The following is a 25,104-nucleotide window of genomic DNA, read 5'->3' as shown; positions in this document are numbered from 1 at the left end:
TAGCTTAAAAGTCAAAAAGTTATTAAAAAAAATTAAAAAACCAACAATCTATAGTAAAAAGTTAAAGATTCATCTTTTACTCAACTTTTTGTACATCTTTTTCTAAAAAACTAAAAAATTATTCTAAATATACTAATTTTTTATATATCATATTTTAACCAAAAATTCAAAAAATTACTAAAAAAATATGTTCCATACTAAGCCTACTTATTCTAAAAATCACGCTATGCTTGGTAAAGTAGTTATCTACGTGGCAATTGGGTCATAAGAGACGTAGTAGGCTAGAGCCTAATCTACCTTCAGTATTTAGCTATTATTTATTTGGAAAATAGCTTGCAGCTCGAAAAAAACGAGGCTTGAGTGGCCCGAAATGTGAATTATATTTGCTCTCCTCTCTCTCATTTCCTCAGACTCAATATTTCGACAAACAAAGCCGCTCGTCTCTTCCCGTTGAATCGCTGATGGTCTCTCCCTAGATCCATCTCATCCCTTCCCTTCAATCCTCTCATTCTCATCTTTCATAAACCTCCTCCCTCTGTACTCATACACTAACGGAGCCGAACAACGAGCGACGATGAAAATTACTTGACGAGCGACGAGCTCTGTAAAAACTCCTCACTAGCTATGTTAAGACTCCTCACCAACCAACTCAATGCCTCTCAAATGCTAACAACGCTGGAAACTCGTCATTATGTACCAGAAGAAAACGAATATGAGGCAAACCCAAATTCGACAAAACTAGGGTTTATGTTTTGACTTCAATTTCTGTTCGAATTCATCGATTGTGACTTTTTGGTTTTCGAATTTGCCATGAATTTGTGTTAGGGTTCCCTTTAATTGTGCGAAAATGTGTTTGGGGCTTATGAATCTATGATTGTTAGGGTTCCCATTTTGTTATTTTGATTCTATTTTTTGAATCTGTTTGGGGTTTTGTTTGAACGCTGCAAAATCTGTTGTTTGAACTCTACAAACGAATCTGTTCATTGAACCCTAACACAGATTACAAACGAACAGATTTATAGAATCTATCATTTGACAAAACAGATTCAACAGATTCATAGGGTTTTGTCATTATGGCTTATGAATCTATCTTTTTTTTGTTCGTTGAACTCTTCAAACAGATTGTTAGGGTTTTGGTTTATGAATGTTGAATGTTGAACTCTTATGAATGTTAAACTCTTTAAATACTAATCAATTGGAATGCTAGATTTTTGTACAGTATCATTCTTGTAACTGACCAACTGTTTGACTGGCTCTCACCTCTTAAACATACATGAAAACTAATATAATGCACAATTACATAGTAAGAACCAAATCAGAAATATTTAGACCATTCAATATCTGTATGTAGGAACAATATTTAGACATGTTGAGTAGTAGATTATGAGTTCTATTCTACACAAATTATGCATATTCCAAAGTTAATTTGATATAAAGAAACTTCACGGTCGTTACTGACTTGGTGACCAAACATGTTAGGACATTTGATGTTCGGCATGTACGAGATAGTATGCAAATAATATGATCTGGTTGACAAATAAGTGGGTAAACTCTTAGGTTAAATTTGTGGGGGACACTATTGAATCTAAAGTTTTTAGGTTAAATAGGACTAAAACAAATTATTTGGAATGCAATTTTAGTGAACTTAGAAATAAAGGTAAAGATCAAGTAACACTTGAGGAGGGGTAAGTGGTACCCAAGAGTGGTCAATTTCTGATGCTTTGAGTCAATTATTCATAAAGATTGAGGAAAATGTGGCTCATAGAAAGAATTAAAGTTGGTTGGATTTCTATACCTTATAAGGCATGAGAAAAAATAAATTTTCCTCGATGTCTCACTCAAATTCAATTAAATTTTGAGAATCTCAACCGTTACCGACAATAGGATTAGCGAAACCATCCGTAATGTGATCAGATTGGGCAGGTTGGGTGATTTAGAATTATCTGAGGATATGACTTAAAATATTGCAAGCTAGGGAAAATGACCATATATCCAACCACATGTAATAGGGAAAAACTGTTATATAATGTGATGTTTGCAAAAAAATTTATCAAGATCGAACTCTGTTTATGGATCATATCACTATGAATGCATCATTATGCATCAGTATGAGGTAGTTGAATATGTTGGTATTTTTTATGCAGCTAAAAAAATGGCTTCATCTTCTACTAATAATAGGAACATAAGATTAAAGCCAAGATTGTGTGATTGTGGAGAAACAGCTTCCATGTATATTGTACAAACCAATGAGAATGGAAATCAAGGACGTGTGTTTTTTGTTTGCCCAACAAAATATGTAAGTATCTGTTATATAAATTAATCTTTTACTTTTTACAAATTTCATTTCTCTGATTTGATTAACTGATTCTTGTGCATTGTAGAGTGCGAATGAACATTGCAATTACTTCAGGTTCGCAGATGATGGCGACGATGATGTTACCTCCACAACCCATTCCAATGCTGGACGTCGGACAGATATAAGAATAGAAGAAATTAATGATCTAAGGAGAAGGCTTGGTGAGATGGACAATGCAATTCATGAGCATGATAGAAGGCTTCAAAGGATAGAGAAGATTTTCAAGGCAATGACTTATGTCATTGTATTTTGTGTATTTTTGTACTTTATCATGTAAATGACTCAGTTGTTAGGTTTTGGACAATGTTATGAATGTAATCTATTTTTCTACTTGTTTTGTATTTTGTTGTTGGTGCTTAAAAATCTGTTGGTTGCTTAATTAATAGGTGAAAATCTGTTGGTTACTTATTTAATAGAATTATGTTGGTTGCTTAAAAATCTATTGGTTGCTTATGAATGTAGGCTCTGTTATTATATGTGATGGTTGCTTAACAGTATGTATAATGTGTATAATGTGCACATTTCTTTGACTTCTATTGAGATGTATATTTGTTATTGAGATGAATATTTCAAGAATCTGTTAGCTTTAATGAGAAACATACACATAGGTTAAAGGACCTTGAATGAACCTGTTTCTTTGAAGGAATCTGTTGAACCTGAAATCTGTTTCAAGAAATCTATTGAAGGACCTTGAATGAACCTGTAATTCACACAGACATAAATAAAAGGGAACAACAGCTTCCACCAACTTCCACTAATTCACACAGACATTGTGTTGAACTTGTAATTCATACAGACATAAAGTCAACAAGTTTCTTTCAACAGCTTTCACCAATTCCACCAATTTTCAATTCAACAAAGACATACACACAAGACCTACAATTCACTCAACAAATTCAACAAAGACATACACACAGGACATACACACAGAACTTGTAATTCTATTCAACCTAAAATGGGACAGCCACAAATTCCATCAATTTTCAAATGAAGCCAAACAATCCGAAGTTTACAAATGAAATTTACGTACAATTAGCACTTCGAAACTGAAAAAAAAAAAGTGGGACATTCGGATCCCCGTCAATGTTCAAGTCAACAAAATTTGATGGTACTATCAAACTTTGATTGCTAATATTGTTGACCATTCCAGCTTAAGTATGAGATGTGCTTCCAATGTCGTCCCTAATTGTGCTAACCAGTGCCTGTAAAAATAAAGTAAATATTACAAAAAAAATTCCACAAACATATTCACCAATATAAAATTTAATTTGTCACAAGAATACATTCAATACGTACCGGTACATACATACTGTCTTGTGTAGCATCCATACAAGGCAAATAGTAAGGTCGATTTTTCGGCACCTTTTCATGAAATAGTAACAAAATGGCATTAGTAATTTGAAGAACTAGAATATCAACCCACAACAAACAAAGTTTTATAATATTAAGTCCGTTCAACACATACCGGTACATACATACTGTTTTCTATGGCATCTATAGAAGGACAATAGTAAGGTTGATTTTGCGGTACCTAATAATGAAATAGTAACACAAGTTAATTAGTAATTTGAAGCAATAAAATTAAAATCCAAAAAAAACATGAAACAACCTTCATATTTAACACGTACCGGTTCATACATAGTGTGTTGCACGCCTCCCGTACAAAGAAAGCTTAACTTATGAGGTTTGCCTTGACGCACCTTGCGACCCTATAGTACCAGACAGTGATGAATATTTTAAGTTTAACAAATTCTGAAATATGCATATGTAGTGCGGAATGAAAAATGTACCTGTACCGGATTAGCCTTCTTATTCTTTCCCTTCAACCGATTCACTATTGCATCAACCTTGCTAACCTTTCATTTCGTACATGGACGGCCTCTTCGGCGAGCAACCAAAGGACTGAGTACCTTGCAAGTCATGCTTTCTTTTGTAGTATTGATACGAGGTGGACTTTTTGGTGAACTATGGAAATGTGGTAAAGTATTAGTACGTGGCACATTACTCGTACTACTTGATTGAACTGTTCTTACTTTATCCTTGATTTTCATCAATCCAAGTTGAATCACTTTGTGTTTAGCATCATCATTGGTGGCAAGTTTTAGGATCTCATCCAACGTGTTGTGATAGTTATCATGCAACTTTGGATGTAGAGCAGACCCAAAGTTAGTATATGTAGTTGGAATGCATGTGTACCCTCTTTTCAAGTCTTTTCTCTATCTTAAAACAATGTATTTATTTGGCACCTCATATATGGATCTCTCAATGAGCACACAAAGTGAATGGGCACACATAATACCTCTAAACTCAAATAACCGACACATATAATGGAGCTCACATTCAAGTGAATGTACACAACAAATTCCACTTTCTTCATCCCCTCACCCAGAAGAACAGCCTCCCTCACATGATAGGTACAAATTGCTCCCTCCTCTTGCATAAGATTTGCACGTCAATACACTAGACGCTTCATTTCTACTTGAACTTCTTTAAATTTTGAATTAGTGTAAGCTGCACGAAATTGCTTCTCAAAACGATACACCGTTAAGCAATCATACAATTTGTTGCGATACTTAAAATCAGCTTTCATCTCCTTCTCTAACTTACTTCTCAAGGCATTGTCATACTGCTTAACAAATTGCTTTAAGGTTGCCTTGGAGTTCACAAATCCATCAAAGAATGCATTCATACTTTCACTTCATCGTGTAGTTGACATGCCATCCCAAAATATGTCTTTAACATAGGTAGGAATCCACTTATGTCGCTCACGGTATAATACCCCCAACCACTCGTTATCATTCAGATTGAATTTTTTAATCATTGTTTCCCAGTATCCCTCAAATTCATCTTTTGTGAATGAATCATGAACTGCATTACTCAAAGCAACCTTGATGGACTCATTGCGAATATCCTCTCAATTTCTCCAGAATTTTCTTCATAATATGCCATAAACACCAACGATGTCGAGCCTGTGGAAATGCAATTTCTATGGCATTTTGCATAGCCCTGCACTGATCAGTTATTATCGCTTTTGAGAGAGCATCTAACATGCAACTTAACTATTCTTTGAATAGCCAAACAAATGTCTCTGTGTTCTCATTACTTAACAACCCACAACTAAACAAAATTGACTGTCCATGGTGATTAACTCCTACAAACGGAGCAAAAGGCATATCATATTTGTTTGTCAAATAGGTTATGTCAAAAGAGACAACATTTCCAAATGCTTTATAAGCCGCCCTACTCCTTGCATCCGCCCAAAACAAGTTTCGCATGCGACCATCTTCATCAAGGTCAATTGTCGAATAGAAGTTCGAATTTTTTTGTTGCATTTTATGAAAATAAAATATAACTGATTCGGCATCTCTTACCCTAAGTCTCAATCTTTTAGCATTCTGAATATAATTTCTTGCATCTTGTTCATCAAACATTAATGCCTTATATCCCCCCGCTTCAATAACTATGGAATGAAAATTCCTAGCCACCCCAATCCCTGCTGCATCGTTAACTTCCAGTCTCCTCTTCACCGGAGTAAGAATTCTCTTATTCATTGGAAAATACCGTGAGTCAGTCGGAATCAAATCATGAGTGTGCTCAACCACAACTGTGGTTAACTTATATCTTCCATCTTTTTGTAGACTGGCTTTTACCCTTGCTTTACAATCAATTTTTGATGACAAAGATGGTTCAAGGGGATTTACTTCTGATCTTTTTGTTCTATTTCGCGCCTGAGTACATTCAATTCCAAAGTACTTTACTTCCCCATCCCTTGTTACATTTTGTGTTTTATAAGCTATAGCAAATCCAAGCTATTTCGCATATTTTGCATAAAATGTATATACTTCTTACTTTGAGATAAAATACATCCCCTTCTTCGATTCTTTCACTTCACCACTCTCATTAAATTCAACATTGTTATCTTGTTCCTCAACTTCCTCACTCACATTGAATGAATTGTTGTTTGAATCAATATCCATTGTAGCTTCAAAGTGAAATAGAATAAACATTAAAAGAGTTAGTAGAGACAAAACACTGATTGCCTCCACCACTATTCTTATCACATAACAAGCAACATTATAAGGAAGCAAGATACAAGTTCATTTTTACACTTACATTGCAAATTAAAAAAAAAAAAAAAAAATTATTGTTTCTAACCACAGATACATAGGACATGGGGTGATTTTAATGGGTCTCAAATGAGAATTTTATTTTACAAGTAACATAATTGTCTAATCTAAAATGAACATTTTGAAATTATTTAACATGAAGTTCTTTATTAACAGCGAAGTTCTAACAGATTAATCAATGGATTAATCAATGAAGCACAAATACATGGGACAAGGGGTGATTTTAATGGGTCTCAAATGAGAATTTTCTTTTAGAAGTAACATAATTGTCTAATCTAAAATGAACATTTTCAAATTATTTAACATGAAGCTCCTTATTAACAGTGAAGTTCTAACAGAATAATCAATGGATTAATCAATGAAGCACAGATACATAGGACATAGGAATGATTTTAATGGGTCTCAACTGAGAATTTTATTTTAGAAGTAACATAATTGTTTAATCTAAAATGAACATTTTCAAATTATTTAACATGAAGTTCCTTATTAACAGTGAAGTTCTAACAGGTTAATCAATGGATTAATCAATGAAGTTCTAACATTGAAGTTGCTTAGAAAATTTTATTTTTAACAGTGAAGTTCTCTACATTATTATTAGCCCATTTGTGATGGATTAATCAATGAGTTATGAAAATTTATAAACATAGGCTCTAACAGATTTTTGCACATATTAACAGAAGATTCAACATATTTCATTAACAATGTGTGCAAAAACAAAACAAAACCAACTAATGGGTCAAGGAGATGAATCATAAGCAGATTTTTGAATATTTTCATGCAGTAGATTTTTGCAGAGTTCAACGCGAAACCCTAAATTCAAAACAAAACCAACTAATGGGTCAAGAAGATGAATCATAAGTAGCATGAATCATAAGCAACATAATATTATCATAACCAGCATGAATCAAGGAGCAATGACGACACCTTTCGGACACACCAGCAACGGCAGCACCTTTCGCACACATGGCAGCAGCGGCAGCACTCGTCGGCGGCACCCTTCGCGTACGTATGGCAGCAGCGGCAGCACTCGTCGACGGCACTAATGGGTCCTCTCTCTCTCACTCTCTCTACTCTGTTCTTTTTTTTTTCAAATGAAATATGCTAAGTTCTGTTTTGTAACAAGGATGACCTGTACAAAGAAATGAGGTGGGTGTACAAAGAAGTCGGGCCTTTCGAGGCATAACATTTCGAGCTACGAAATGGAGCTATTGAGAAGATCATGGATGAGTTGTCTAGTTCCCTCCCCTCTTCCCTTTTTTTTTTCCCAGCAATGATTGAGGGCCACAATTTTTGTGGCTCAAATGGCTCGAAATTGCTAAAACGACGTCGTTTTGAGTACAAAACAACTTCAAAATTGCCAAAACGACGTCGTTTTGACAATTTCGAGCCATTTGAGCCACAAAAATTGTGGCCCTCAAACATTTTCCTTTTTTTCTCTCCCAACGATGCTCAGTTCTCTCTCTTCTCACTCCCCCCACTTTTCCTTTTTTCTTTTTCTCTCCCAACGGTGCTCAGTTCTCTCTCGTCTCTCGAATCTCTCCTTGTATATTTTAGTCCAGTAGTTCTTATAATTTTTGTTTATCTTAGCCTCGAATCCTTATTTTAAATTTTCCCATCCAAATGCAATTTTAAAGTTTTTTTTTTCATTTATCTAAATAATATCCCAAACATAAAAATTAATAATTATAATTTGATATTTACGTGAATACTTACATCATCTTTGCTGGGTTATTTCAAAAAATAGTTTTGATTATTATTCTCATTCATTATTTGAATTTTGTTCAAACTTTCTTCTATTTACAAGAAACAACACAATAAGAAAACAATGGTATTGATAATAGTAAGTTTTGGTGAGGTGGATTGGAGTTTTGAAGTGAGGAAGAAAAAGATAAAATAATTAAAATTTGGGGAAGAAGATAAGCGAATTGAATCTAAAGAATACATATAAGTAGTTAGGGTGTGCCATAAAAAAAAATACTTTTGGGTTTAATATGTGTTGTTTTTATTAATAAATTTATATTAGGATATAATAAGAATTAAAATTTTAAAAATTTGTACTGAGTTATTTTTTAGGTGCAAATAGAATCCATTGGAGCTCAAAAGGTACTAAGTGTATTTGGTACTTAGCCCAAATCTTAATATAACGTGGTATCTAAGCCCAAAAGCCTTATATGGCTTTGGCACCAAAACTCAAGCCTTATATGACTTGGTAATTTTGGAATTAAGAAGTTCAATGTCTCAAATGACTTGGCACACTTAGAACTCATCTGGGGAGAGACTATTTTAGTTAAGAAATCATTAAGTCGAAAAAATTTCAATTCATACAAAAATAAATAAATAAATTTATTTCCATTTACTCTACTTTGTTCAAGATTTTTTTTTAAAAAATGTCAAAAAGTCATTTCCAAACCAATCACTAAAAAGGACACTTTCCAAGGGACCCTCAATGTACTCAGCTGAAAAAAAAAGGGGCCGCTTTAGGGTCAGTCCAGCTAGCAATACCCCCCAAAGACATGGACTGAGCCAGCCAAATGAATTCCAAGGACTCCAAAGAAGTTTGACAGTGGCTCAAGGCAAAAAAGGCTTCAAATTGATTTCTGCAGCGAAACAGCCACAAAATACATGGACAGAACATTTATATAGAAACCCAAGTACCTCATGGGTTTAGTAGAACAGCCCAAAACATACTAAGGCCCAACACCACAACCCAAAGACATTTCAGCCCAAAATATTTCTCATACTCCTCCCCGTTCTCTCTCTCTCATCAAATAAGAACATAGAAATTTACAATGTGGACTCTATCACGGGGGAGGAGTATGAGAAACATTGTAGACTAAAGCCCCATGTTTCTCACGATTTTGATAGATCTTGATGAGAAGAGTTCACATTATAAATTTATAAAAATCGTGACAAAAAAAGTCATTAATTATTAATATTTAGTGACATATGTAAAAAAATAATCACAAAAAATTATTTTTAACTACAATTTTATTAAGACTTAATTTTAATTGAATTTGATTGAAATTAAATTTAACTATTAAGACTTATTGATAATTTACCTTTGTTCTAGAAGGGGGAGGACAGAGAGTAGAGGCTGAATTATCAATGGTATTTATATTACTATTTAAAAATAAATAAACATAAACAAAAATTAATAGTGGAGAAAGGTAAATCATACATTTAGATTGGAATTTAAAAAAGAAAAAAAAATGTGGATGAAATATAATTATATTTTAGTATCGTTTGGAAACTGGCTAATTTAATAATTTTTTAACTTTTTAAGAAAAGATGTGCAGAAAAATAGAGAGGATGATGTGACACTTTATAGTGACTTTTTAACTTTTTAGTTAAAACTGAAGGTTGTCAAACGATATCGTTCATTTACATTTTATCCACTCAATACACTAAAATGTAAATAAAATATAATTATATTTTTCATTTACTTCTACCCTTACTTTTTCCGAATCCTATATAAATCCAAAAACATCAGCACGGTTGATTAAGAGACTTATTAAGCATGTGAATCAAGTTTTCAACTAAGCTTAACCTACTAGCTCTAGTAATAGATATCTAACAGCTGGGTTTTTATTTTTATTAATTTTTTATATATATTTATGTATATTATTATTAAACTAGTATTAAATGAAGGAATGAGGAAAAAAATGTTATTAATGAAGCCTTCTAGAAAGACTATTATTATTGTATAAGAATCTATTCCATGGTGGGTGAGTAGGTTTACACTCTTTTATTCCTTTTGATTAAATGCATTATTACAATTTATTATAGATGGAGTCTCTTCTAACTGAACATGCAGTAAACTAGAACAAGACATACTTGGTGGCTAAGACAATCACTTCTGAAACAACAATTTGCTAGTAAAAACAAACCACAACCGCAGAAGGTGGGTATAGAGGTTCTTTGATCTCAATTTTTATTTTTTATTTTTATTTTTTTTCTCTCTCAAATTATCTATGACTTTTATTTTTTTGTTTTTTAGAGTTAGTTAAGTTAGTTTATTTGTTAAAAATAATTTGGGATATATATAATTTTTTTTTTAAAACTATTTTAATGACTTTTTTAAATTGCTAAAGTTGATTTTTTTGACAGGAATGAGTATTATCCAAATAACCTAAAGCTTTTTGTTTTGCTTTGTTTTGTTTTTTTAATTTTTATTTTTAAATAGTAAAATGGACATCTTACTCAATAAATGACTTTTAAGAGGTTGCCAAATCAAGCCTACATCCATTATATGATGTCTTGAGATTATCTCTAAAGGTTAGTAGTGTATTTGGGTGAAGGGAGACAGAGAAATTTAGGGATAGAAAATCCCCATCCCAAAAAAGTGATTTATAATAATTAAATAATGATCATTTTTGCAAGAGTTTTTATGTCATTTTCTATATCTGAGTTCTGTATTTCTAATATTAATATTTAAATAATTTTAAAATTTCTAAGTTGGCATGGTAGGATCAAGATACAAGTGACGAGATCTACTATCCTCAAGTTTATCTATTTCATTATTTCAATACATTTCTAACTATAAAATAATGACTCAAAATTCTCACATTTATTCTATTATATAAAATACACATCTCAAACATATTTTGAAACTATGTCACGTATATTTTAATACTCAAATTATTTCTATACAACTATTCAGATTTTTCATTTCAAACTTTGATTTTTTTTCCCATTTTTTTCCCATGTAAGTTCAGTTTTTCTTTCCCAGGTGATAATTGTAATTGTCAATTTTACCCATACATGGCATAACCATATAGTAATTTATAATTAGTGATGTGTTGTCCGAAATTTGACTTAATAGGGTTTGAAAGAGATTTGTGAAAGGAAAGGAGGTGTGATATTTTACTCATCTTTCCATTCTCTTTTATTTTCGCTCCATAAATATTTCTTTAAATTCAAAATTCAATCCCCCCCCAAAAAAAAAAAAAATCACAATTTTCATTTTTCTAATTATTCCACTAGGTTCGATTTATGAAACTCTCATTAATTTTGCATAATTTTACTTATATAAACATTTTTTTTTATAGTGAATTTCAATTAAATCCACTTCAGTACTGATACATTGTAACAGAGGAATTCGGTGAGGGTTGAGAGGAGCTTTCCCATTTATAATGGAAGATTGCTGTTTCTTTCATAGTGACACATGCATGATTGATGCTATTATATTATAACACTGTTCTAATCATTGGAGGACATTGAAACCCCACCCCCCACTTCACTATACAGAATATTTTTCTTCCTTCTTTCTTTGCCAAGAAAAGAAAAGAAAAAGAATAAAGATGGAAACATAAAGGAAAAAATGGGTGTTCCCATTGATGATCTCTTTCCCTTGCATGGAAAAATGGGACATTGTTTGATATTTTTTTCACTAATCCAATCTAATCTTTTTTTGTTTCACACGCAATATCTATTAGATTCGGGCATTTGTTGAACTAAGTCCTATGGTGATTAGGAATGGCAATGGGGGGCAATGGGGTGGATATTAATTCCCCATCCCCATTCCCCTATAATAAATTTTCCCCATTCCCCATTCCCCATTCCCCATGGGTACCACCCTCCCCATTTTTTAATGGGTATGGATTTTCCCCAACCCACTTTAATCCCCATTTTTATTTTTTATATTTAATGTTAACAACCACTTTTCTTCCTTTTTTTTTTTTTTTTTTTTTTTTTTTTTTTAAGGTTCACAACAAAAACTAAATATACCTTCAATCTTTTTTCTTTCTTTTTAAATATATTTAATGTTAACAATTTTTTTTTATTATTATTTTTTATTATTTTTTATTTTTTTTTAACAAAAAAAATATATTTAGCTTTGATAAAAAAAAAATTTATATATTGGATGAGTTACCTACTCTTTAAAATATATATATTTAAATTATAACCAAAACTAAATATATATTTAATTTTTTTTTTTTAAAGATTCACAACCAAAACTAAATATATAAATTATAACAAAGTCAGAACCTTTAGCTCTTCCAACCATGTAGTTCCATGTATAATTGATAACCATCAATTAATTACCTTAAATATTGCAGCGATATGGCAAATGATTGGAAGTTGTTTTCTTTTCAGAATTTAATTTTTTTTTTTTTTAAAAAAAAGTATAAATGGAAATAAAATTTCCACACATGGAGTATATAACAAAGTCAGAACCTTTATAAAAAAGTCAGAACCTTTAAATTTACATAACAAAGTCAGAACCTTTATTAAAAAAAATTAAATATATATTTAGCTTTGGTAAAAAAAAGAAAAAAAAAATTAAATATATATTTAGCTTTGGTTGTGAATCTTAAAAAAAAAAAAATGGTTGTGAACCTTAAAAAAAATTAAAAAAAGCAAAAAAATTAAATGTATATTTAGCTTTTGTTGTGAATCTTAAAAATTAAAAAAAAAATGGTTGTGAACCTTAAAAATAAAATAAAAAAAGATTGGACGTATATTTAGCTTTGGTTGTGGATCTTAAAAAAAAAAAAAAAAAAAAAATTGGTTGTGAACCTGAAAAAATAAATGAATAAAAAAAAGAAAAAAGATTGAATGTATATTTAGTTTTAGTTGTGAATCTTAAAAAAAAAAAAAAAAAAAAAAAAAAAAAAAAAAAAAACATATGGGGAAATTAGTGGGTACCCATCCCCAACCCATCCCCTGTGGATATTTAAAGAATATCACCTACCCTACCCAATGGATAAGAAAAAGAGGGGAAAACCCATGTATTTGGGTTGGGTCTCCATGGATACCCACAGGGTAGGTTATCCATTGCCATCCCTAATGGTGATTTCAAACCATTAAACTAAAGAAAATGTACCTAATTGGGGGTCATTAACATGCTTAAAAAGTGTAATAAAATATATAAATTTTTGTTATTCTGTTTGTTTCAATGAATTATTATTATTATTTTTTTTTCAATGGTGGTGGTAGTGGTAGGACAAATGTGGAGGCATAGGTGGTGGGGTGATGCCGGCAGTGAGGGCAACAGTGAAGATCGCAGTGGCCATAGTGATGGTGGGGTTGTGGTGGAGGTGAAGGTAATAGTGGTGGTAGTGATATTACTCTTGGTGGTAGTATGGTGATATTAATAAAATTTTAATTCAAAAAATATTTTCTACTTTTTACAAATGAAAAATATTTTATGTTAGCCTTTGTTTGGGAAGCCCAAAGTTGGGTTTTTTTTGGCTATTTTAACCACAAAAAGTAAAATAGACTTTTTAATCCAATAAGACAAAATATCACATCCAACCTATAATCATTATATTCTTTGTCTCACAAAAAAGTCAAAAAAATAAAAAAAAAAAAGTCAAAAACCCTTCATAAACCAGGCTTTTTAGGCCCATGCTAAAAAAGTCAAAAAGTAAAAAAATCAACCCACCTCTCAAACGAAGGCTAAATAAATTTCTTTTTGATTGATCATCAAAAAAAATTTTCTTAACTTTCATTTTTCAATATACCAAATATTAAAAGATAAGAAAAATATTTTCTAAATTTGCCTACGAAAGTGAGCGTTAGGATAATAAAATCATTGCATGATATTACACCTAATAAAATCATTGGGATGAGATCATGAACCATATATATATATATATATATATATTAAAAGCCAAACAATAAACATGTCTCCAAAGATTCTCCTATCATGAGGATATTAGAACACTACCAATACCAATCCATGTAATTTAGGATGACTTATTTTACATGATATTACAATAAGACTTTTTATCTTAAAATTATTAAAATACTCTCATTAAAATAATTGATTTGACTCGTTTGCAAACCAAACACGGCCTTAGTACCAAAAAACAAGAAGTCCCCTTTTGTTGTTTTGTTGACCAGAACAGAACCATCAAACTCATCATGAAGGAAGTAAGGCCTCGTTAAGAAACTCTTTGTTTTAGTTTTAAAGTTAAAAAATTAAAAAATTTAAAATTTATATCAAAAACTTAAAGATTTCATTTTCTCTTTATTTTTTGTATATCTTTTCATAAAAAATTAAAAAATTATTTCAAATATATTAATTTTTTTTACCTCATATTTTAATCAAAAAATTACTAAAATAACCTATTCTCAAACGAGGTCTAATTCAGCAAATCAATGGTGCATGACTGGCCATGTACACTTTTGCTTTTAAGCATGGCAATTGAGTAACCAAAGTTTATCCCCCATTCAAACTTGCACATTACAATAAAGTATAGATCGGCTAGTGCATGGACTAGTCTTTCATGGGGGCTAGACATTGTGTAATGAACAAAGGAGCCAAAATCCTACTTTCTCTCCATACAAAGCACCAAAAAGAAAAGGTTAATCTTATATAAATTAAATATATATGTATAATTTAAAAGGCTTATGTGTAGATTTTAATAGATGAGTTTATTATTTAATATGTCCTGTAATAATTAATGATGTTTTTCATCAAATATTATTAAAAAAAATGTCACTAATTATTAATTTTCATCGACAGTTTGAAAATTGTCACAAAAAATTGTCACTAATTATAAATTTTAGCTACAGTTTAAAAAAACAGTCACAAAAAAAAGTTGCAAATTTTCAACTTTCAGCTACTAATTATAAGTTTTAGTGACAATTTATATATATTTTTTAGCGACGTGCAAAAAATGGTCACAAAAAATATTTTTAGCGACGATTTTATTAAGAATTATTTTCAATAAGACTTTATGAGAATTAAAGTCAAACTATTACGATCTATTGGTAGTTTATCCTATAATTTTATGTAGAATGATGTGATTATATTATGAACCTAACATTTCAACAGTAATGTTAGGAATAAAAAATTCAGACACAAAAAATTAAAAAAAAAATAGTTTATGATTCAGATTTATTTAAAATGTGTAGACCCTATCATACAATAAATCTGGACCATGTATTGTTTTTGTTGGTCTTTTTGTGGGTTTGAATTATTGATGCTTAGCATTACTAATCACTTCAACACAAGAACTTATCAAAATGACTGTTAATTGCAAAAACAACTACATCACATGGTGACAACTTTATGCATGAATGTCTGGCGAGAACAAATTAAATTTTATTTTATTTTATTTTATTTTATTTTCTAACAGAAAATGCTATTGATTGAGAATTTTTATATAGAATTATTGGCCAAAACAATATGAGTGACAATTTTTATTTTAAAGCGACAAGTCTATAAATATACGATATCACAATATATAATTTAAAATAAAATAAAATAAAAAAACCTTCTTCCACAATAAAGGGCAGGAGGAATATCTTTAGTTGTCTCTCTTTATTAAAGAAAAGCTCCTCTTTTTATGCTTTTGATTTTGCTCGTATTATTATTAAGACTCCCCTGTTTTGCCTAACTCATCCTCACACCAAATACTCTGTTTTTCCCATGTCTTCACCTACACTTCCCTTTCTTTGCACTCAAAGCAAGCCCCTTTCAAATCACTTCTACTAAATCCAAAACCCATCTTCCCTTTCCTCCAATTCCTCCGAATTCAATCCCAACAAAACCCGAACATGTCGTTGCAACAACAGCCAGTTATGGTTTACCCAAACCCTGTCACCAATCAGCCTTCTTCCCACTCAAAAGAGTCATTTGGGGCAGTTTTCATTGTTCTTGCTGTGATTGTCGTCGTGTCAGCCATCGCTTGCTTCCTTGGGAGGTTCTGCAGCAAGCGCTACCACCATGCAGCGAAGCCTAAGCAGAGCCACATGGCGGCGAAGCCCAAAGAGAGGGAACAGGGGAGGCAGCAGCATGGACATAATTTTCATGGGAGAGATGGGGATATTGAGTTTGGATTTGATAAGGGAATTCCAAGTGGCAAACAGTTTGGGAATGGTGAAGCTAAGGTGGGTAGACAGGGTGGGAATGGTGAGATCAAAGGTCAGGTGAGGTTTGCTGATGAAGGAGAGCTTAGAGGTGGTGACTACAATATGGCATGAGCAAGTTCTTGATACTTTTCTATCAAAGATTTGTAATCTTGTTTTTGAAAAAAGTTTAGGAATACGTAAACTGATCACATAATCAAGACAATTCTTTCATATGATGTGGATCTTACCTTTTTGTGAGTCATACACTCATACGAAAGAGTTGTGTTTAGTTCTGTGATTAGTTTATGTGGAAGTAGGACTGTTTGTTTTTCTCCATTACTCTTTTGGTTACATTGGAATACTTGATATGTATGAGTTGCAAATTGTACAATTTTCTTTGCTGTAGGGGGTAATGAGAAGGAAAAATGCTATTTATTATGAATTTTTGTCTTGAAATTACTTTGAAAGTGAGGTGTGTCGTGTTGATTTAATGTTGATGGAATGTAAGTTATACCAACAATGATTGTGATTTATAGATATACCTTACTGAGTATTTTTCTAGGTATGTAAATATTGTTCAACCAAATATGCATTTGTTCCAATCACTATGTAAGCCCCATACAAAGAATAAGAAGGTTCGCATGAAGAGAATCTTTTTCTATAATCAAATCCGAATAGAATTGAGAAAATGTGTTCAAGGAGTTTATGATCTTCAATCTCCATCCTCTTCTACTCCTATTCATGATTTCAACTTTGTTGTTCACTATTAGTATTGCCACATTACCATAATTTGAATTCAAAACTAATTGTCCATTAACATGTATTAAAACTTAAAAAGCTCTTAATAATTTTGAAAGTACTATAAACTGCCATAAATTCAAATTGTAACCATGATTGTATTTTAGAAGGTTGGTTCATACTGTTGGAGCCGAAAATCACAAGCCATTAAGATAAAATGGATAATGCTTCATGTGGCACTCAAGTCATTTATCAATATTCGGGATTTTTTGTTTTCAATTTTTTTTATTATTTAATTATTTATTTATTTTAATCTCACTGTCTCAGTACACTCTTAACTCTTAGATTATTAAGACATAGGAACGGAAAGATTTGGGATTTTTCGAGGCATTCCTTTTTGTCAAAAACCATTTTTGTTAAGTTCACCTGTATGTGCTTGGTGTATGTTGTTTACATAGCCTTTCACAAGTTTGTTTTAAAAAGAAATGTTGATGCCCAATTGAAGACTTTGGTAGGACCATATAGAAAGATGAGTTTAGAGCCATAAGTGTGTTACAATTATAATGGCAGATCCAAATAATTGTAACAGACTTGATTTGTTGAGTTGATGAGAGATCATATTTAGCTCCAGAACCAGTTTTTGCTCCACAAAGATCTAGCCTCAATCGATGAACTATGGACTGGACTTTATCGTCATAGGCTAAGCTGGTTGACGAATGGTGGGCTGGATCTTCTTTCTCTCTAGATCCTGCAAAATAAACCCTTTGGATGCACTGGGAAGTGTCCTTCCTAAGGGTCTTTTAAGAACTATGTTAGCAAGAGGCTAAGCCAGGGTGAGAAGATGATGGGGATTAGGGCTTGTATGAAATTACCTTCTTTTTTGAACTCACATTATTATTGAAGAGATCAACGAAGGACACCGTTAGTGTCCCAAGGGCTTGTGCGGGATGGTTACTCCTATGCCTAAATTTTTTATTAAACCTCATGGATATAAAGTACAAGAAACAATAAAGTTTTTGTACCAAATAGTGTAGTGTTAAGGGACGAAAGCACTCGAGACCCAGGGGTCATATGTCCCCCCTTAACTTTTTCAAAATTATACTTTTGCTCTTAATAAAAAAAAATATATTTCAATTCAATCCTTTCGAATTTATGTTCCTATTTTCTCTACTTTTTTTTTTTAGAAAAATCTGTTTAATTTGTCACTTTAAATGTTTAATTATACTAAAAAATTCTTATAAATTTTATATTAGAGGAATGTTATATGCCACAAATTTTTTGTCATTGCTTTTATACCACCTCTTATATGAACTTATAATTAATTAATTTGTCTACAAATAATTATTACACAATTAATAACAACTAATGAAATATTGTCATATAATTCAGTTGTTTATAACGGTAAAAAAACAAGTGATATATAGAAACCACTGTATATTATTTATTCACCTTACTTTTTTGTATGCATCTAGATAAAAAAATCTGTTCTTATATTTCATGAGGACATGTGATTTATTTTTCAAACCATAATGATCATCATACATAAAATTAAATTAATAACAATAAAGATAATGATCGATTAACATGAACTTATAATTAAATATAATTTTTGTATCACACTAATTTTTAGTCCTATTATCAAAAAAAATTTAAATTAAATTAAGTTATATTATAATTTTTATTAAGATTTTAACTTAATAATATCATTTCTGAACGAAAATCGAATCAAAATCTTGACTCCACTACTGCCAGTGTTCCCTTATCTCTTGAAGATTGGGCCCTTTATATAGAGTATGGATGTAACCACTAGCATAACAAGCTTAGGTTGTTCCTTCGTTTGTGAGAAAGTAGCCCCTTATTTGGAAACCATAGCTTTATCCAGATGTAGGTTGGGATGTCCCATGATTCTCTCAACCAAAATAATTTCCACTAATAAAGACTTGGTTGAGTGACTTAGCATGCCACATGTTCATAGTGGATCCCATATGATCTTTATGTGCCAATCACACGTGAGAGGGAGATTTCATGAATTGACATTGGGCCGACCAAAGTTGGGCCAAGCGCAGTGACCGACCTAGGTTCATACGGCTACTGAGCGCGCTCGGTTAGGGCCCCAATCCGGTCCAGTCGAAGCAATCTTAGATCGGTAGCCCGATTAACCATATTCGCTCCATCGAGCTAGACTAGTGTAGTCTTCCACAGATCAGTCTGACCGGGTAGTATCTAGATCAGAACTAAGGAGGTTGGCTAGGTCGCAATAGGATCCTCCAGTTAAACCGGGCGACTATCACGGTCATGAGCGGTCTCGATGTGACGGTAAGGAACCATGCTATCCATTCGCACCAGAATAGTTTGACGGTTTTGTAAGGTGGTGTTTAGCTATATTTACGCTGACACTTGGGAAAATTGGAGAGGAGAGCAAGTCCACGCGTCCAAACGTGAATGGACGCAGAGGCGTGCGCAGAAGGTATATAAACGGTGCTACGCCCCCACACTCAAGAGGGAACATCTTATGATCACAACTCATCTTCCACTTCATCTCCTCTCTTTTCTCTCTCTCACTGTGTGCTAACTTGACCGTCGGAGGGTTTTCCGGTAGTATACCGCTAGGTAGCTCACCGTCATTATGTTCTCAGGTCAATCAGAGTGAAGCGCAACTTGGACACAAGGAGTACGGACAGCGACGGATATTTGCAGCCAAGCAAGGAAGTCAACACAGCGAGTGAGTCAGGGATGCCGACCGAGCAGATTAGTGGTCTCAGCCACAGAAAGTAATCCCGGTCACACTGGCGCGAATGGAATTAAGGGGCAATTGAGAGGGAGATTTCATGAATCGACATTGGGCCTAGCAAGTCTGGACCGAGCAAAGCTGGGCCAAGCGTAGTGACAAAGCTAGGTTCATACAGCTACTGGGCGCGCTCGGTTAGGGCCCCGGTCCGGTCCAGTCGAAGCAGCCTTAGATCGTTAGCCCGGTTAACCATATTCGCTCCGCCAAGCTAGACTGGTGTAGTCTTCCACAGATCAGTCTAACCTGGTAGTATCTAGGTCAGAACTAAGGAGGTCAGCTAAGCCACAGCGGGATCCTCCAGTTAAACTGGGCGAATATCATGGTCGTGATGTGGTCTCGGTGTGATGGCAAGGAACCGTGCTATTCGTTCGCGCCAGAACCGTTTGGTAGTTTTGTTAGGTGGTGTTTAGCTGTATTTACGCTGACACTTGGGAAAATGGGAGAGGAGAATAGGTCCGCGCGTCCAAAGGTGAATGGACACAGAGGCGCGCGCAGAAGATATATAAACGGTGCTACGCCCCCACACTCAGGGGGGAATATCTTATGATCACAACTCACTTACCACTTCATCTCCTCTTTTTTCTCTTTCTCCTTGTGTGCTAACTTGACCGTCGAAGGGTTTTCCGGCAGTATACCGCCAGGTGGCTCGCTGTCACTGTGTTCTCAGGTTGATTAGAGTGAAGCGCAGCTTGGGCACAAGGAGTACGGACAGCGACGAATATTTGCGCCCTGTACAATTGGCACCGTCTGTAGGAATAACTTTGACAGACAACCTTGTCCTCCAAGCTCGTCCGATCATCCTTCATGGCGAACAACGACGACATTCCACTGTCCGCCATCAACGGCATCACCCCGGAGTTCGTTCGAAGAAGAGATGGTCTTCCCGCCATCCCTACCATGGTTGGTCTGGAGACCTCTCCTAGAGAGCACCCCAAAGATGCGTGAGACAAGCACGCAAGGAACACTGACCACTCGCGAAGCCCTGACGAGCACCGGCAGCGAAGAGAGCCACACGCTCAGCGCCTGGAGCATAAGCTGAGAAATCAAGACGCCATCATTCGAAGGATAGCGGCAGAGATGGAGACACTAAAGTGGCAAGTCAAATGGAAGGGTGTTGTTGGAGTGGGTAACCACAGTGAGCGCACCCAACCCCATTGCTCAGGCAGCCAGAACTAGCGGCACACGCCCTCTCTCTTCATCACCAGAAGTTATGGGGTTGGAGACTCTGACCCGCCAGTAGAGAAGTCTTGCGCGCAAGACAGCAGTTACCATCTCTCACGTCCGCCGACGACGTCGATATATTCCTACTCCACTTGTTCAGAGGACTTGATGTCTTGGAAGAGTGAGCACGCAAATAGGAGGAGCAAAGGGTGCCGGCACTGTAACGGTTATCTTATGAAGGTCGCGCCAGTGAAGAAGTCGTAATGCCACCACCCCGTCCAGTTGTACATGTCCCTTTGGACAAAGATTTGGCAAGGCTGAGCACTACCATCTTCTCCCTTGAGATAGAAACCACACCGCCCCCTACGGGCTTTCACCAGCCCAAGTTTATGCTCTATGATGGAAAAACCGATCCGTACATGCATGTAAGGCACTTCCGGTATGTTATGGCTGGATACAAGCGTAATAACGCTCTCATGTGCCTTATTTTCCCATCAAATTTGGGCGAGTTAGGCTTAAAATGGTTTGAGAGGCCACCGGAGGAAAGCATCAAAAGGTGGCAGCAGTTGGCGGAAGCATTCGTGACCCGATTCAAAACCAACACCAAAATGCCAAAGGAGGTTGACGACTTTCTAAGTGTCAAGATGGAGTCGGGCGACTCTCTCAAAGCATACAACGCCAAATATTGGGAAACTTTCAATAAGATCCTTGATTGCCAGACCAACCTGGCAATCACCCAATACAAGCGCAGTCTCCCGGTTGAACATAGACTAAAGGACTTGCTTACGATGAACCAACCAACTTCCATGGAACTGTTAATGCAGTGCATCAATGAGCACATCTGAGTAGAGGATGAAGCGACCGCGGCCACCACGAAAACAAATCCGGTGGCAACAGACAAAAGGGTGGTTGAAAAAGTCCACACGGTTGGACCGGAGACAAACTGTCCAAGTGACCGCATAAGAGAATCAGACCGTGGTCCAGATCGTAAAAACCAGGGTAAAGGTCGCCGCAATGACTGAACTGATTACCCCCGTGATGCCACAGCAGATGTGAATAGAAAGTTAAAATCCCAATTTACCGCATACTTAGCGAAATTCGCGATGAGGTGTACTTCCGGTTTTCGACCAAGTTGGGCAATACGCAGAAGGGCTTCAATCCGTGGTATCGCTACACCTTTCATAGCGAGCGAGGGCACTGTACGGAGGACTTTTTGCCCCTGAAACAACACTTGGAGGAGTTGGTTGCCGCTGGTCACTTGGACTGTTACATCGACGGGGGCGTTAAGGCCGCGCACCATGCGCCAGCTGAGACAAGTGGTTTGGCTGCCCTAGAAGCACCCCCCCCAAGGAGTGGTCAATGTGATATATGGTATCATTGAGCTAGTGCGGGTCTGCGAGCTTCGAGGGATGATCAAAAAAGCGAAACATATGAGGGAAGTCCTATCAGTCCAGCCCGCGGTCAAAAGAGGCAAGACCAAGCAGAAAAATGTGCTCATCTTCTTAAGCAGGGATCTTGAGCGCATTCAAACGCTGCACAATGACGCTCTAGTGGTCAACCTTCACGTCAAGGACTTTGATGTTAAGCGCATTTTGATTGACCAAGGTAGCTCGGTCGAGGTCATGTACTACGACGCCTTCAAGCAGCTCAAACTCAGAGATATAGATTTGGCTCCGGTAACTTCGCCACTGGTTGGTTTTAACTCATAACCTAAGTGGCCCATGGGAAAGATAATCCTATCGGTCAAAGCCGGATCAGTGGTCAAACAGGTGGAGTTCTAGGTGTTAAAGGTGCCCTCCACATACAATCTGATCCTAGGCAAGGGATGGCTTCACACCAGACAGGCGGTGGCGTCGACCTTCCACCAAGTTATGCGGTTTCCTTCTGTTACAGGGGTGATTGAAAAGATTTGGTGCGATCAGGTAATGGCTGAGCAGTGTTTCGTTGCCGTAAATGGAAGCTGAGCAGCCAAAGGCTTCGTGCAAATGATCGAAGGCCCAGAAGATCAAAGTGTCCTAGATGATGTGGGCACTAGGGCCGTAGAAAAGGCCATTGAAGATTTAGTAGAGGTGCGGATCAACGAAGACAATCCAGACAAGTCCTTCCTGTTGGGGTCCAGCTTGACTGCACAAGAACGGCTGGCGATGATGGAGTTCTTGGTGGCAAATATTGAAGTGTTTGCATAGACGCCTTACGACATGCCTGGCGTCGATCCAAGCTTTATTTGCCACCAACTCAGTGTTTTTCCGAACGCTCGGCCTGTCATTCAAAGAACGTGGAGATCGGGCCTTCATCACGCCGAGGTAGTGGTAGAGAAGGTCAAAAACTTGTTCGAGGCTAGGGCAATCCAGGAAGTGCACTACCCTCGATGGGTTTCTAACACGGTCGTGGTACCCAAGAAGAATGGAAAATGACGACTATGCGTTAACTACAAGACGGTCAACCGAGCTTGCCCTAAAGATAGTTTTTCTTTGCCCAAAATCGACTAGTTGGTGGACTTTACAGCCGGACAAAACCAACTCAGTTTCTTAGATGCATACCGCGGTTATCACCAAATCACCATGCATGAGCCCGACCGGGAGATTACCTCTTTCACAACACCGAGGGGATTGTTCTGCTATAGAGTCATGCATTTTAGCTTGAAAAAAGCCGAGGCGACATTCTAGAGAATGGTGACCAAAATGTTCGCCCCTCTACTTGGCCGCACGATGGAGGCTTATATCGATAACATGGTGGTCAAAAGCAAGCATCCAGCTGACCACTTGACCGACTTGGCAGAGATGTTTGCCATTCTTAAACAACACAAGCTACACCTAAATGCGTAAAAGTGTGCCTTCGGCGTGGGTTCAGGGAAATTCCTGGGTTTCCTAGTCACCAACCGAGGCACCGAGGTGGACCCCTCACAAATCAAAGCCATACAAGAATTGAAACAACCCAACTCGGCAAAGGATGTACAACATCTTGCCGGTATGGCAGCCACGCTTAACCGATTCATAAGCCTGTCATCAGATCATTGCCACCCTTTCTTGCACGTCTTAAAGTCCAAGTTTTCATGGGACAAAAAATGTGACAGAGCCTTGGCTGAGTTAAAGATATATCTATCCTCCACCCCACTCTTGGTCACACCGAAGCACGGTGAAGAACTCTACCTTTACCTGGCCGTTTCTCAATATGCTGTTAATGCGGTGCTTGTCCGGGCAGAAGGCACCCAACATTTACCGATCTTCTACGTAAGCAGAACCTTACTCCCGGCGGAGACGAGATACTTGCTTCTGGAAAAACTCACATTGGCATTAATGATGGCCTTTCGAAAATTGGCACATTATTTCCACGCTCATACGATCGTGGTGTTGACCGAGTTCCCTTTGAAAGCCTTATTTGAGCAGGCAGACTTCTCCAGCCGAATTCTGAAATGGGCAGTCGAGCTGGGGCAATTCGATGTCAAGTTTTAACCCCAAACCGCCATCAAAGCCCAAGCATTGGCCGACTTCGTAGCGGAATTCTCGCATGGAATTCACCCAGTCTGCTTGGTGGATCTTACCGGTTCAACCGGGCTAAAGGAGGTAGGCACAACAGAAATCGCATGTCCTTGCATAGAGCTAAACATCGAAGGCGACGCGAAAGTGGCGCGCTAGTCTACAGACCCACCACACTGAAGATTTGCGCCAGCCTAGCAATGGGCCGTTAGATTTGGGAATAACCGGGCAACCAATAGAATCCAACCCCGCATTGCCAAGGGGGAATGAAGGCATGCTTGTCACGGAAGTAACTGAGCAGCCGAGCAATTCTAATGAAGGCATGCTTGTCGCGGAAGTAGCTGAGCAGCCGAGCAATTCTAACCACTTGAATCTCGAAATGTCAGAAGACCCCCGCAGAATGTTGGAAGCTCTTCATCGACAAAATGTGGAAATTATTTGTACATGGCGCCTCAAACAGGCATGGAGCCGGGGTGGGAATAGTCTTGATCTCTCTGGACAGACTAACTATTGAACATTCCATTGCGCTCGGGTTTCCAGCATCAAACAACGAGGCTGAGTACGAAGCATTGCTAGTCGGACTGAAAAGCGCTCTCCAATTGCATGCATCCGAGCTGATGGTCTACAGCGACTCCCAACTCATTGTAAACCAAG

General features: G+C 36.0%; 3 protein-coding genes and 1 long non-coding RNA gene across 4 annotated transcripts; 3 read left to right on the top strand and 1 right to left on the bottom strand.

Annotated features, from left to right (window-relative positions):
- Positions 1 to 335: 335 nt before the first annotated feature.
- Positions 336 to 2,697, top strand: LOC114299208 (uncharacterized). The gene is made up of 3 exons (XR_014342916.1): positions 336 to 717; positions 2,145 to 2,296; positions 2,382 to 2,697. It is a non-coding gene; the product is annotated as an uncharacterized LOC114299208 (long non-coding RNA).
- A 2,718-nt stretch (positions 2,698 to 5,415) lies between these two features.
- Positions 5,416 to 6,333, bottom strand: LOC145800864 (protein FAR1-RELATED SEQUENCE 5-like). The gene is made up of 2 exons (XM_082890613.1): positions 6,206 to 6,333; positions 5,416 to 6,124 (listed from the first exon to the last, which is right to left on the bottom strand). Exons 1-2 carry the CDS (start codon positions 6,331 to 6,333, stop codon positions 5,416 to 5,418), a joined length of 837 nt encoding a protein of 278 aa, XP_082746739.1.
- A 9,359-nt stretch (positions 6,334 to 15,692) lies between these two features.
- Positions 15,693 to 16,729, top strand: LOC114299196 (uncharacterized). Its single transcript, XM_028243884.2, has one exon. It carries the CDS (start codon positions 15,994 to 15,996, stop codon positions 16,417 to 16,419), a length of 426 nt encoding a protein of 141 aa, XP_028099685.1. The 5' UTR covers positions 15,693 to 15,993; the 3' UTR covers positions 16,420 to 16,729.
- A 4,508-nt stretch (positions 16,730 to 21,237) lies between these two features.
- On the top strand, positions 21,238 to 21,819 carry LOC114299211 (uncharacterized). The gene has a single exon (XM_028243902.1). It carries the CDS (start codon positions 21,238 to 21,240, stop codon positions 21,817 to 21,819), a length of 582 nt encoding a protein of 193 aa, XP_028099703.1.
- The last annotated feature ends 3,285 nt before the right edge of the window (positions 21,820 to 25,104 follow it).

Source organism: Camellia sinensis, chromosome 10 (assembly GCF_055761805.1).
Source record: "Camellia sinensis isolate YWXY chromosome 10, ASM5576180v1, whole genome shotgun sequence".
NCBI lineage: Eukaryota > Viridiplantae > Streptophyta > Magnoliopsida > Ericales > Theaceae > Camellia > Camellia sinensis.
Note: the sequence above shows the minus strand (reverse complement) of the source record. Positions and strands in the feature narration are given on the sequence as shown.

What these genes read in the sequence shown, in the direction of transcription:
- LOC114299211 (XM_028243902.1), top strand. Translation starts at nt 21,238, where the DNA reads ATGCCACCACCCCGTCCAGTTGTACATGTCCCTTTGGACAAAGATTTG.
- LOC145800864 (XM_082890613.1), bottom strand. Translation starts at nt 6,333, where the DNA reads ATGGATATTGATTCAAACAACAATTCATTCAATGTGAGTGAGGAAGTT. An exon ending in GGGATGTATTTTATCTCAAA is followed by an intron (nt 6,125 to 6,205) that starts GTAAGAAGTATA and finishes AAATGTAACAAG; the next exon opens with GGATGGGGAAGTAAAGTACT.
- LOC114299196 (XM_028243884.2), top strand. Translation starts at nt 15,994, where the DNA reads ATGTCGTTGCAACAACAGCCAGTTATGGTTTACCCAAACCCTGTCACC.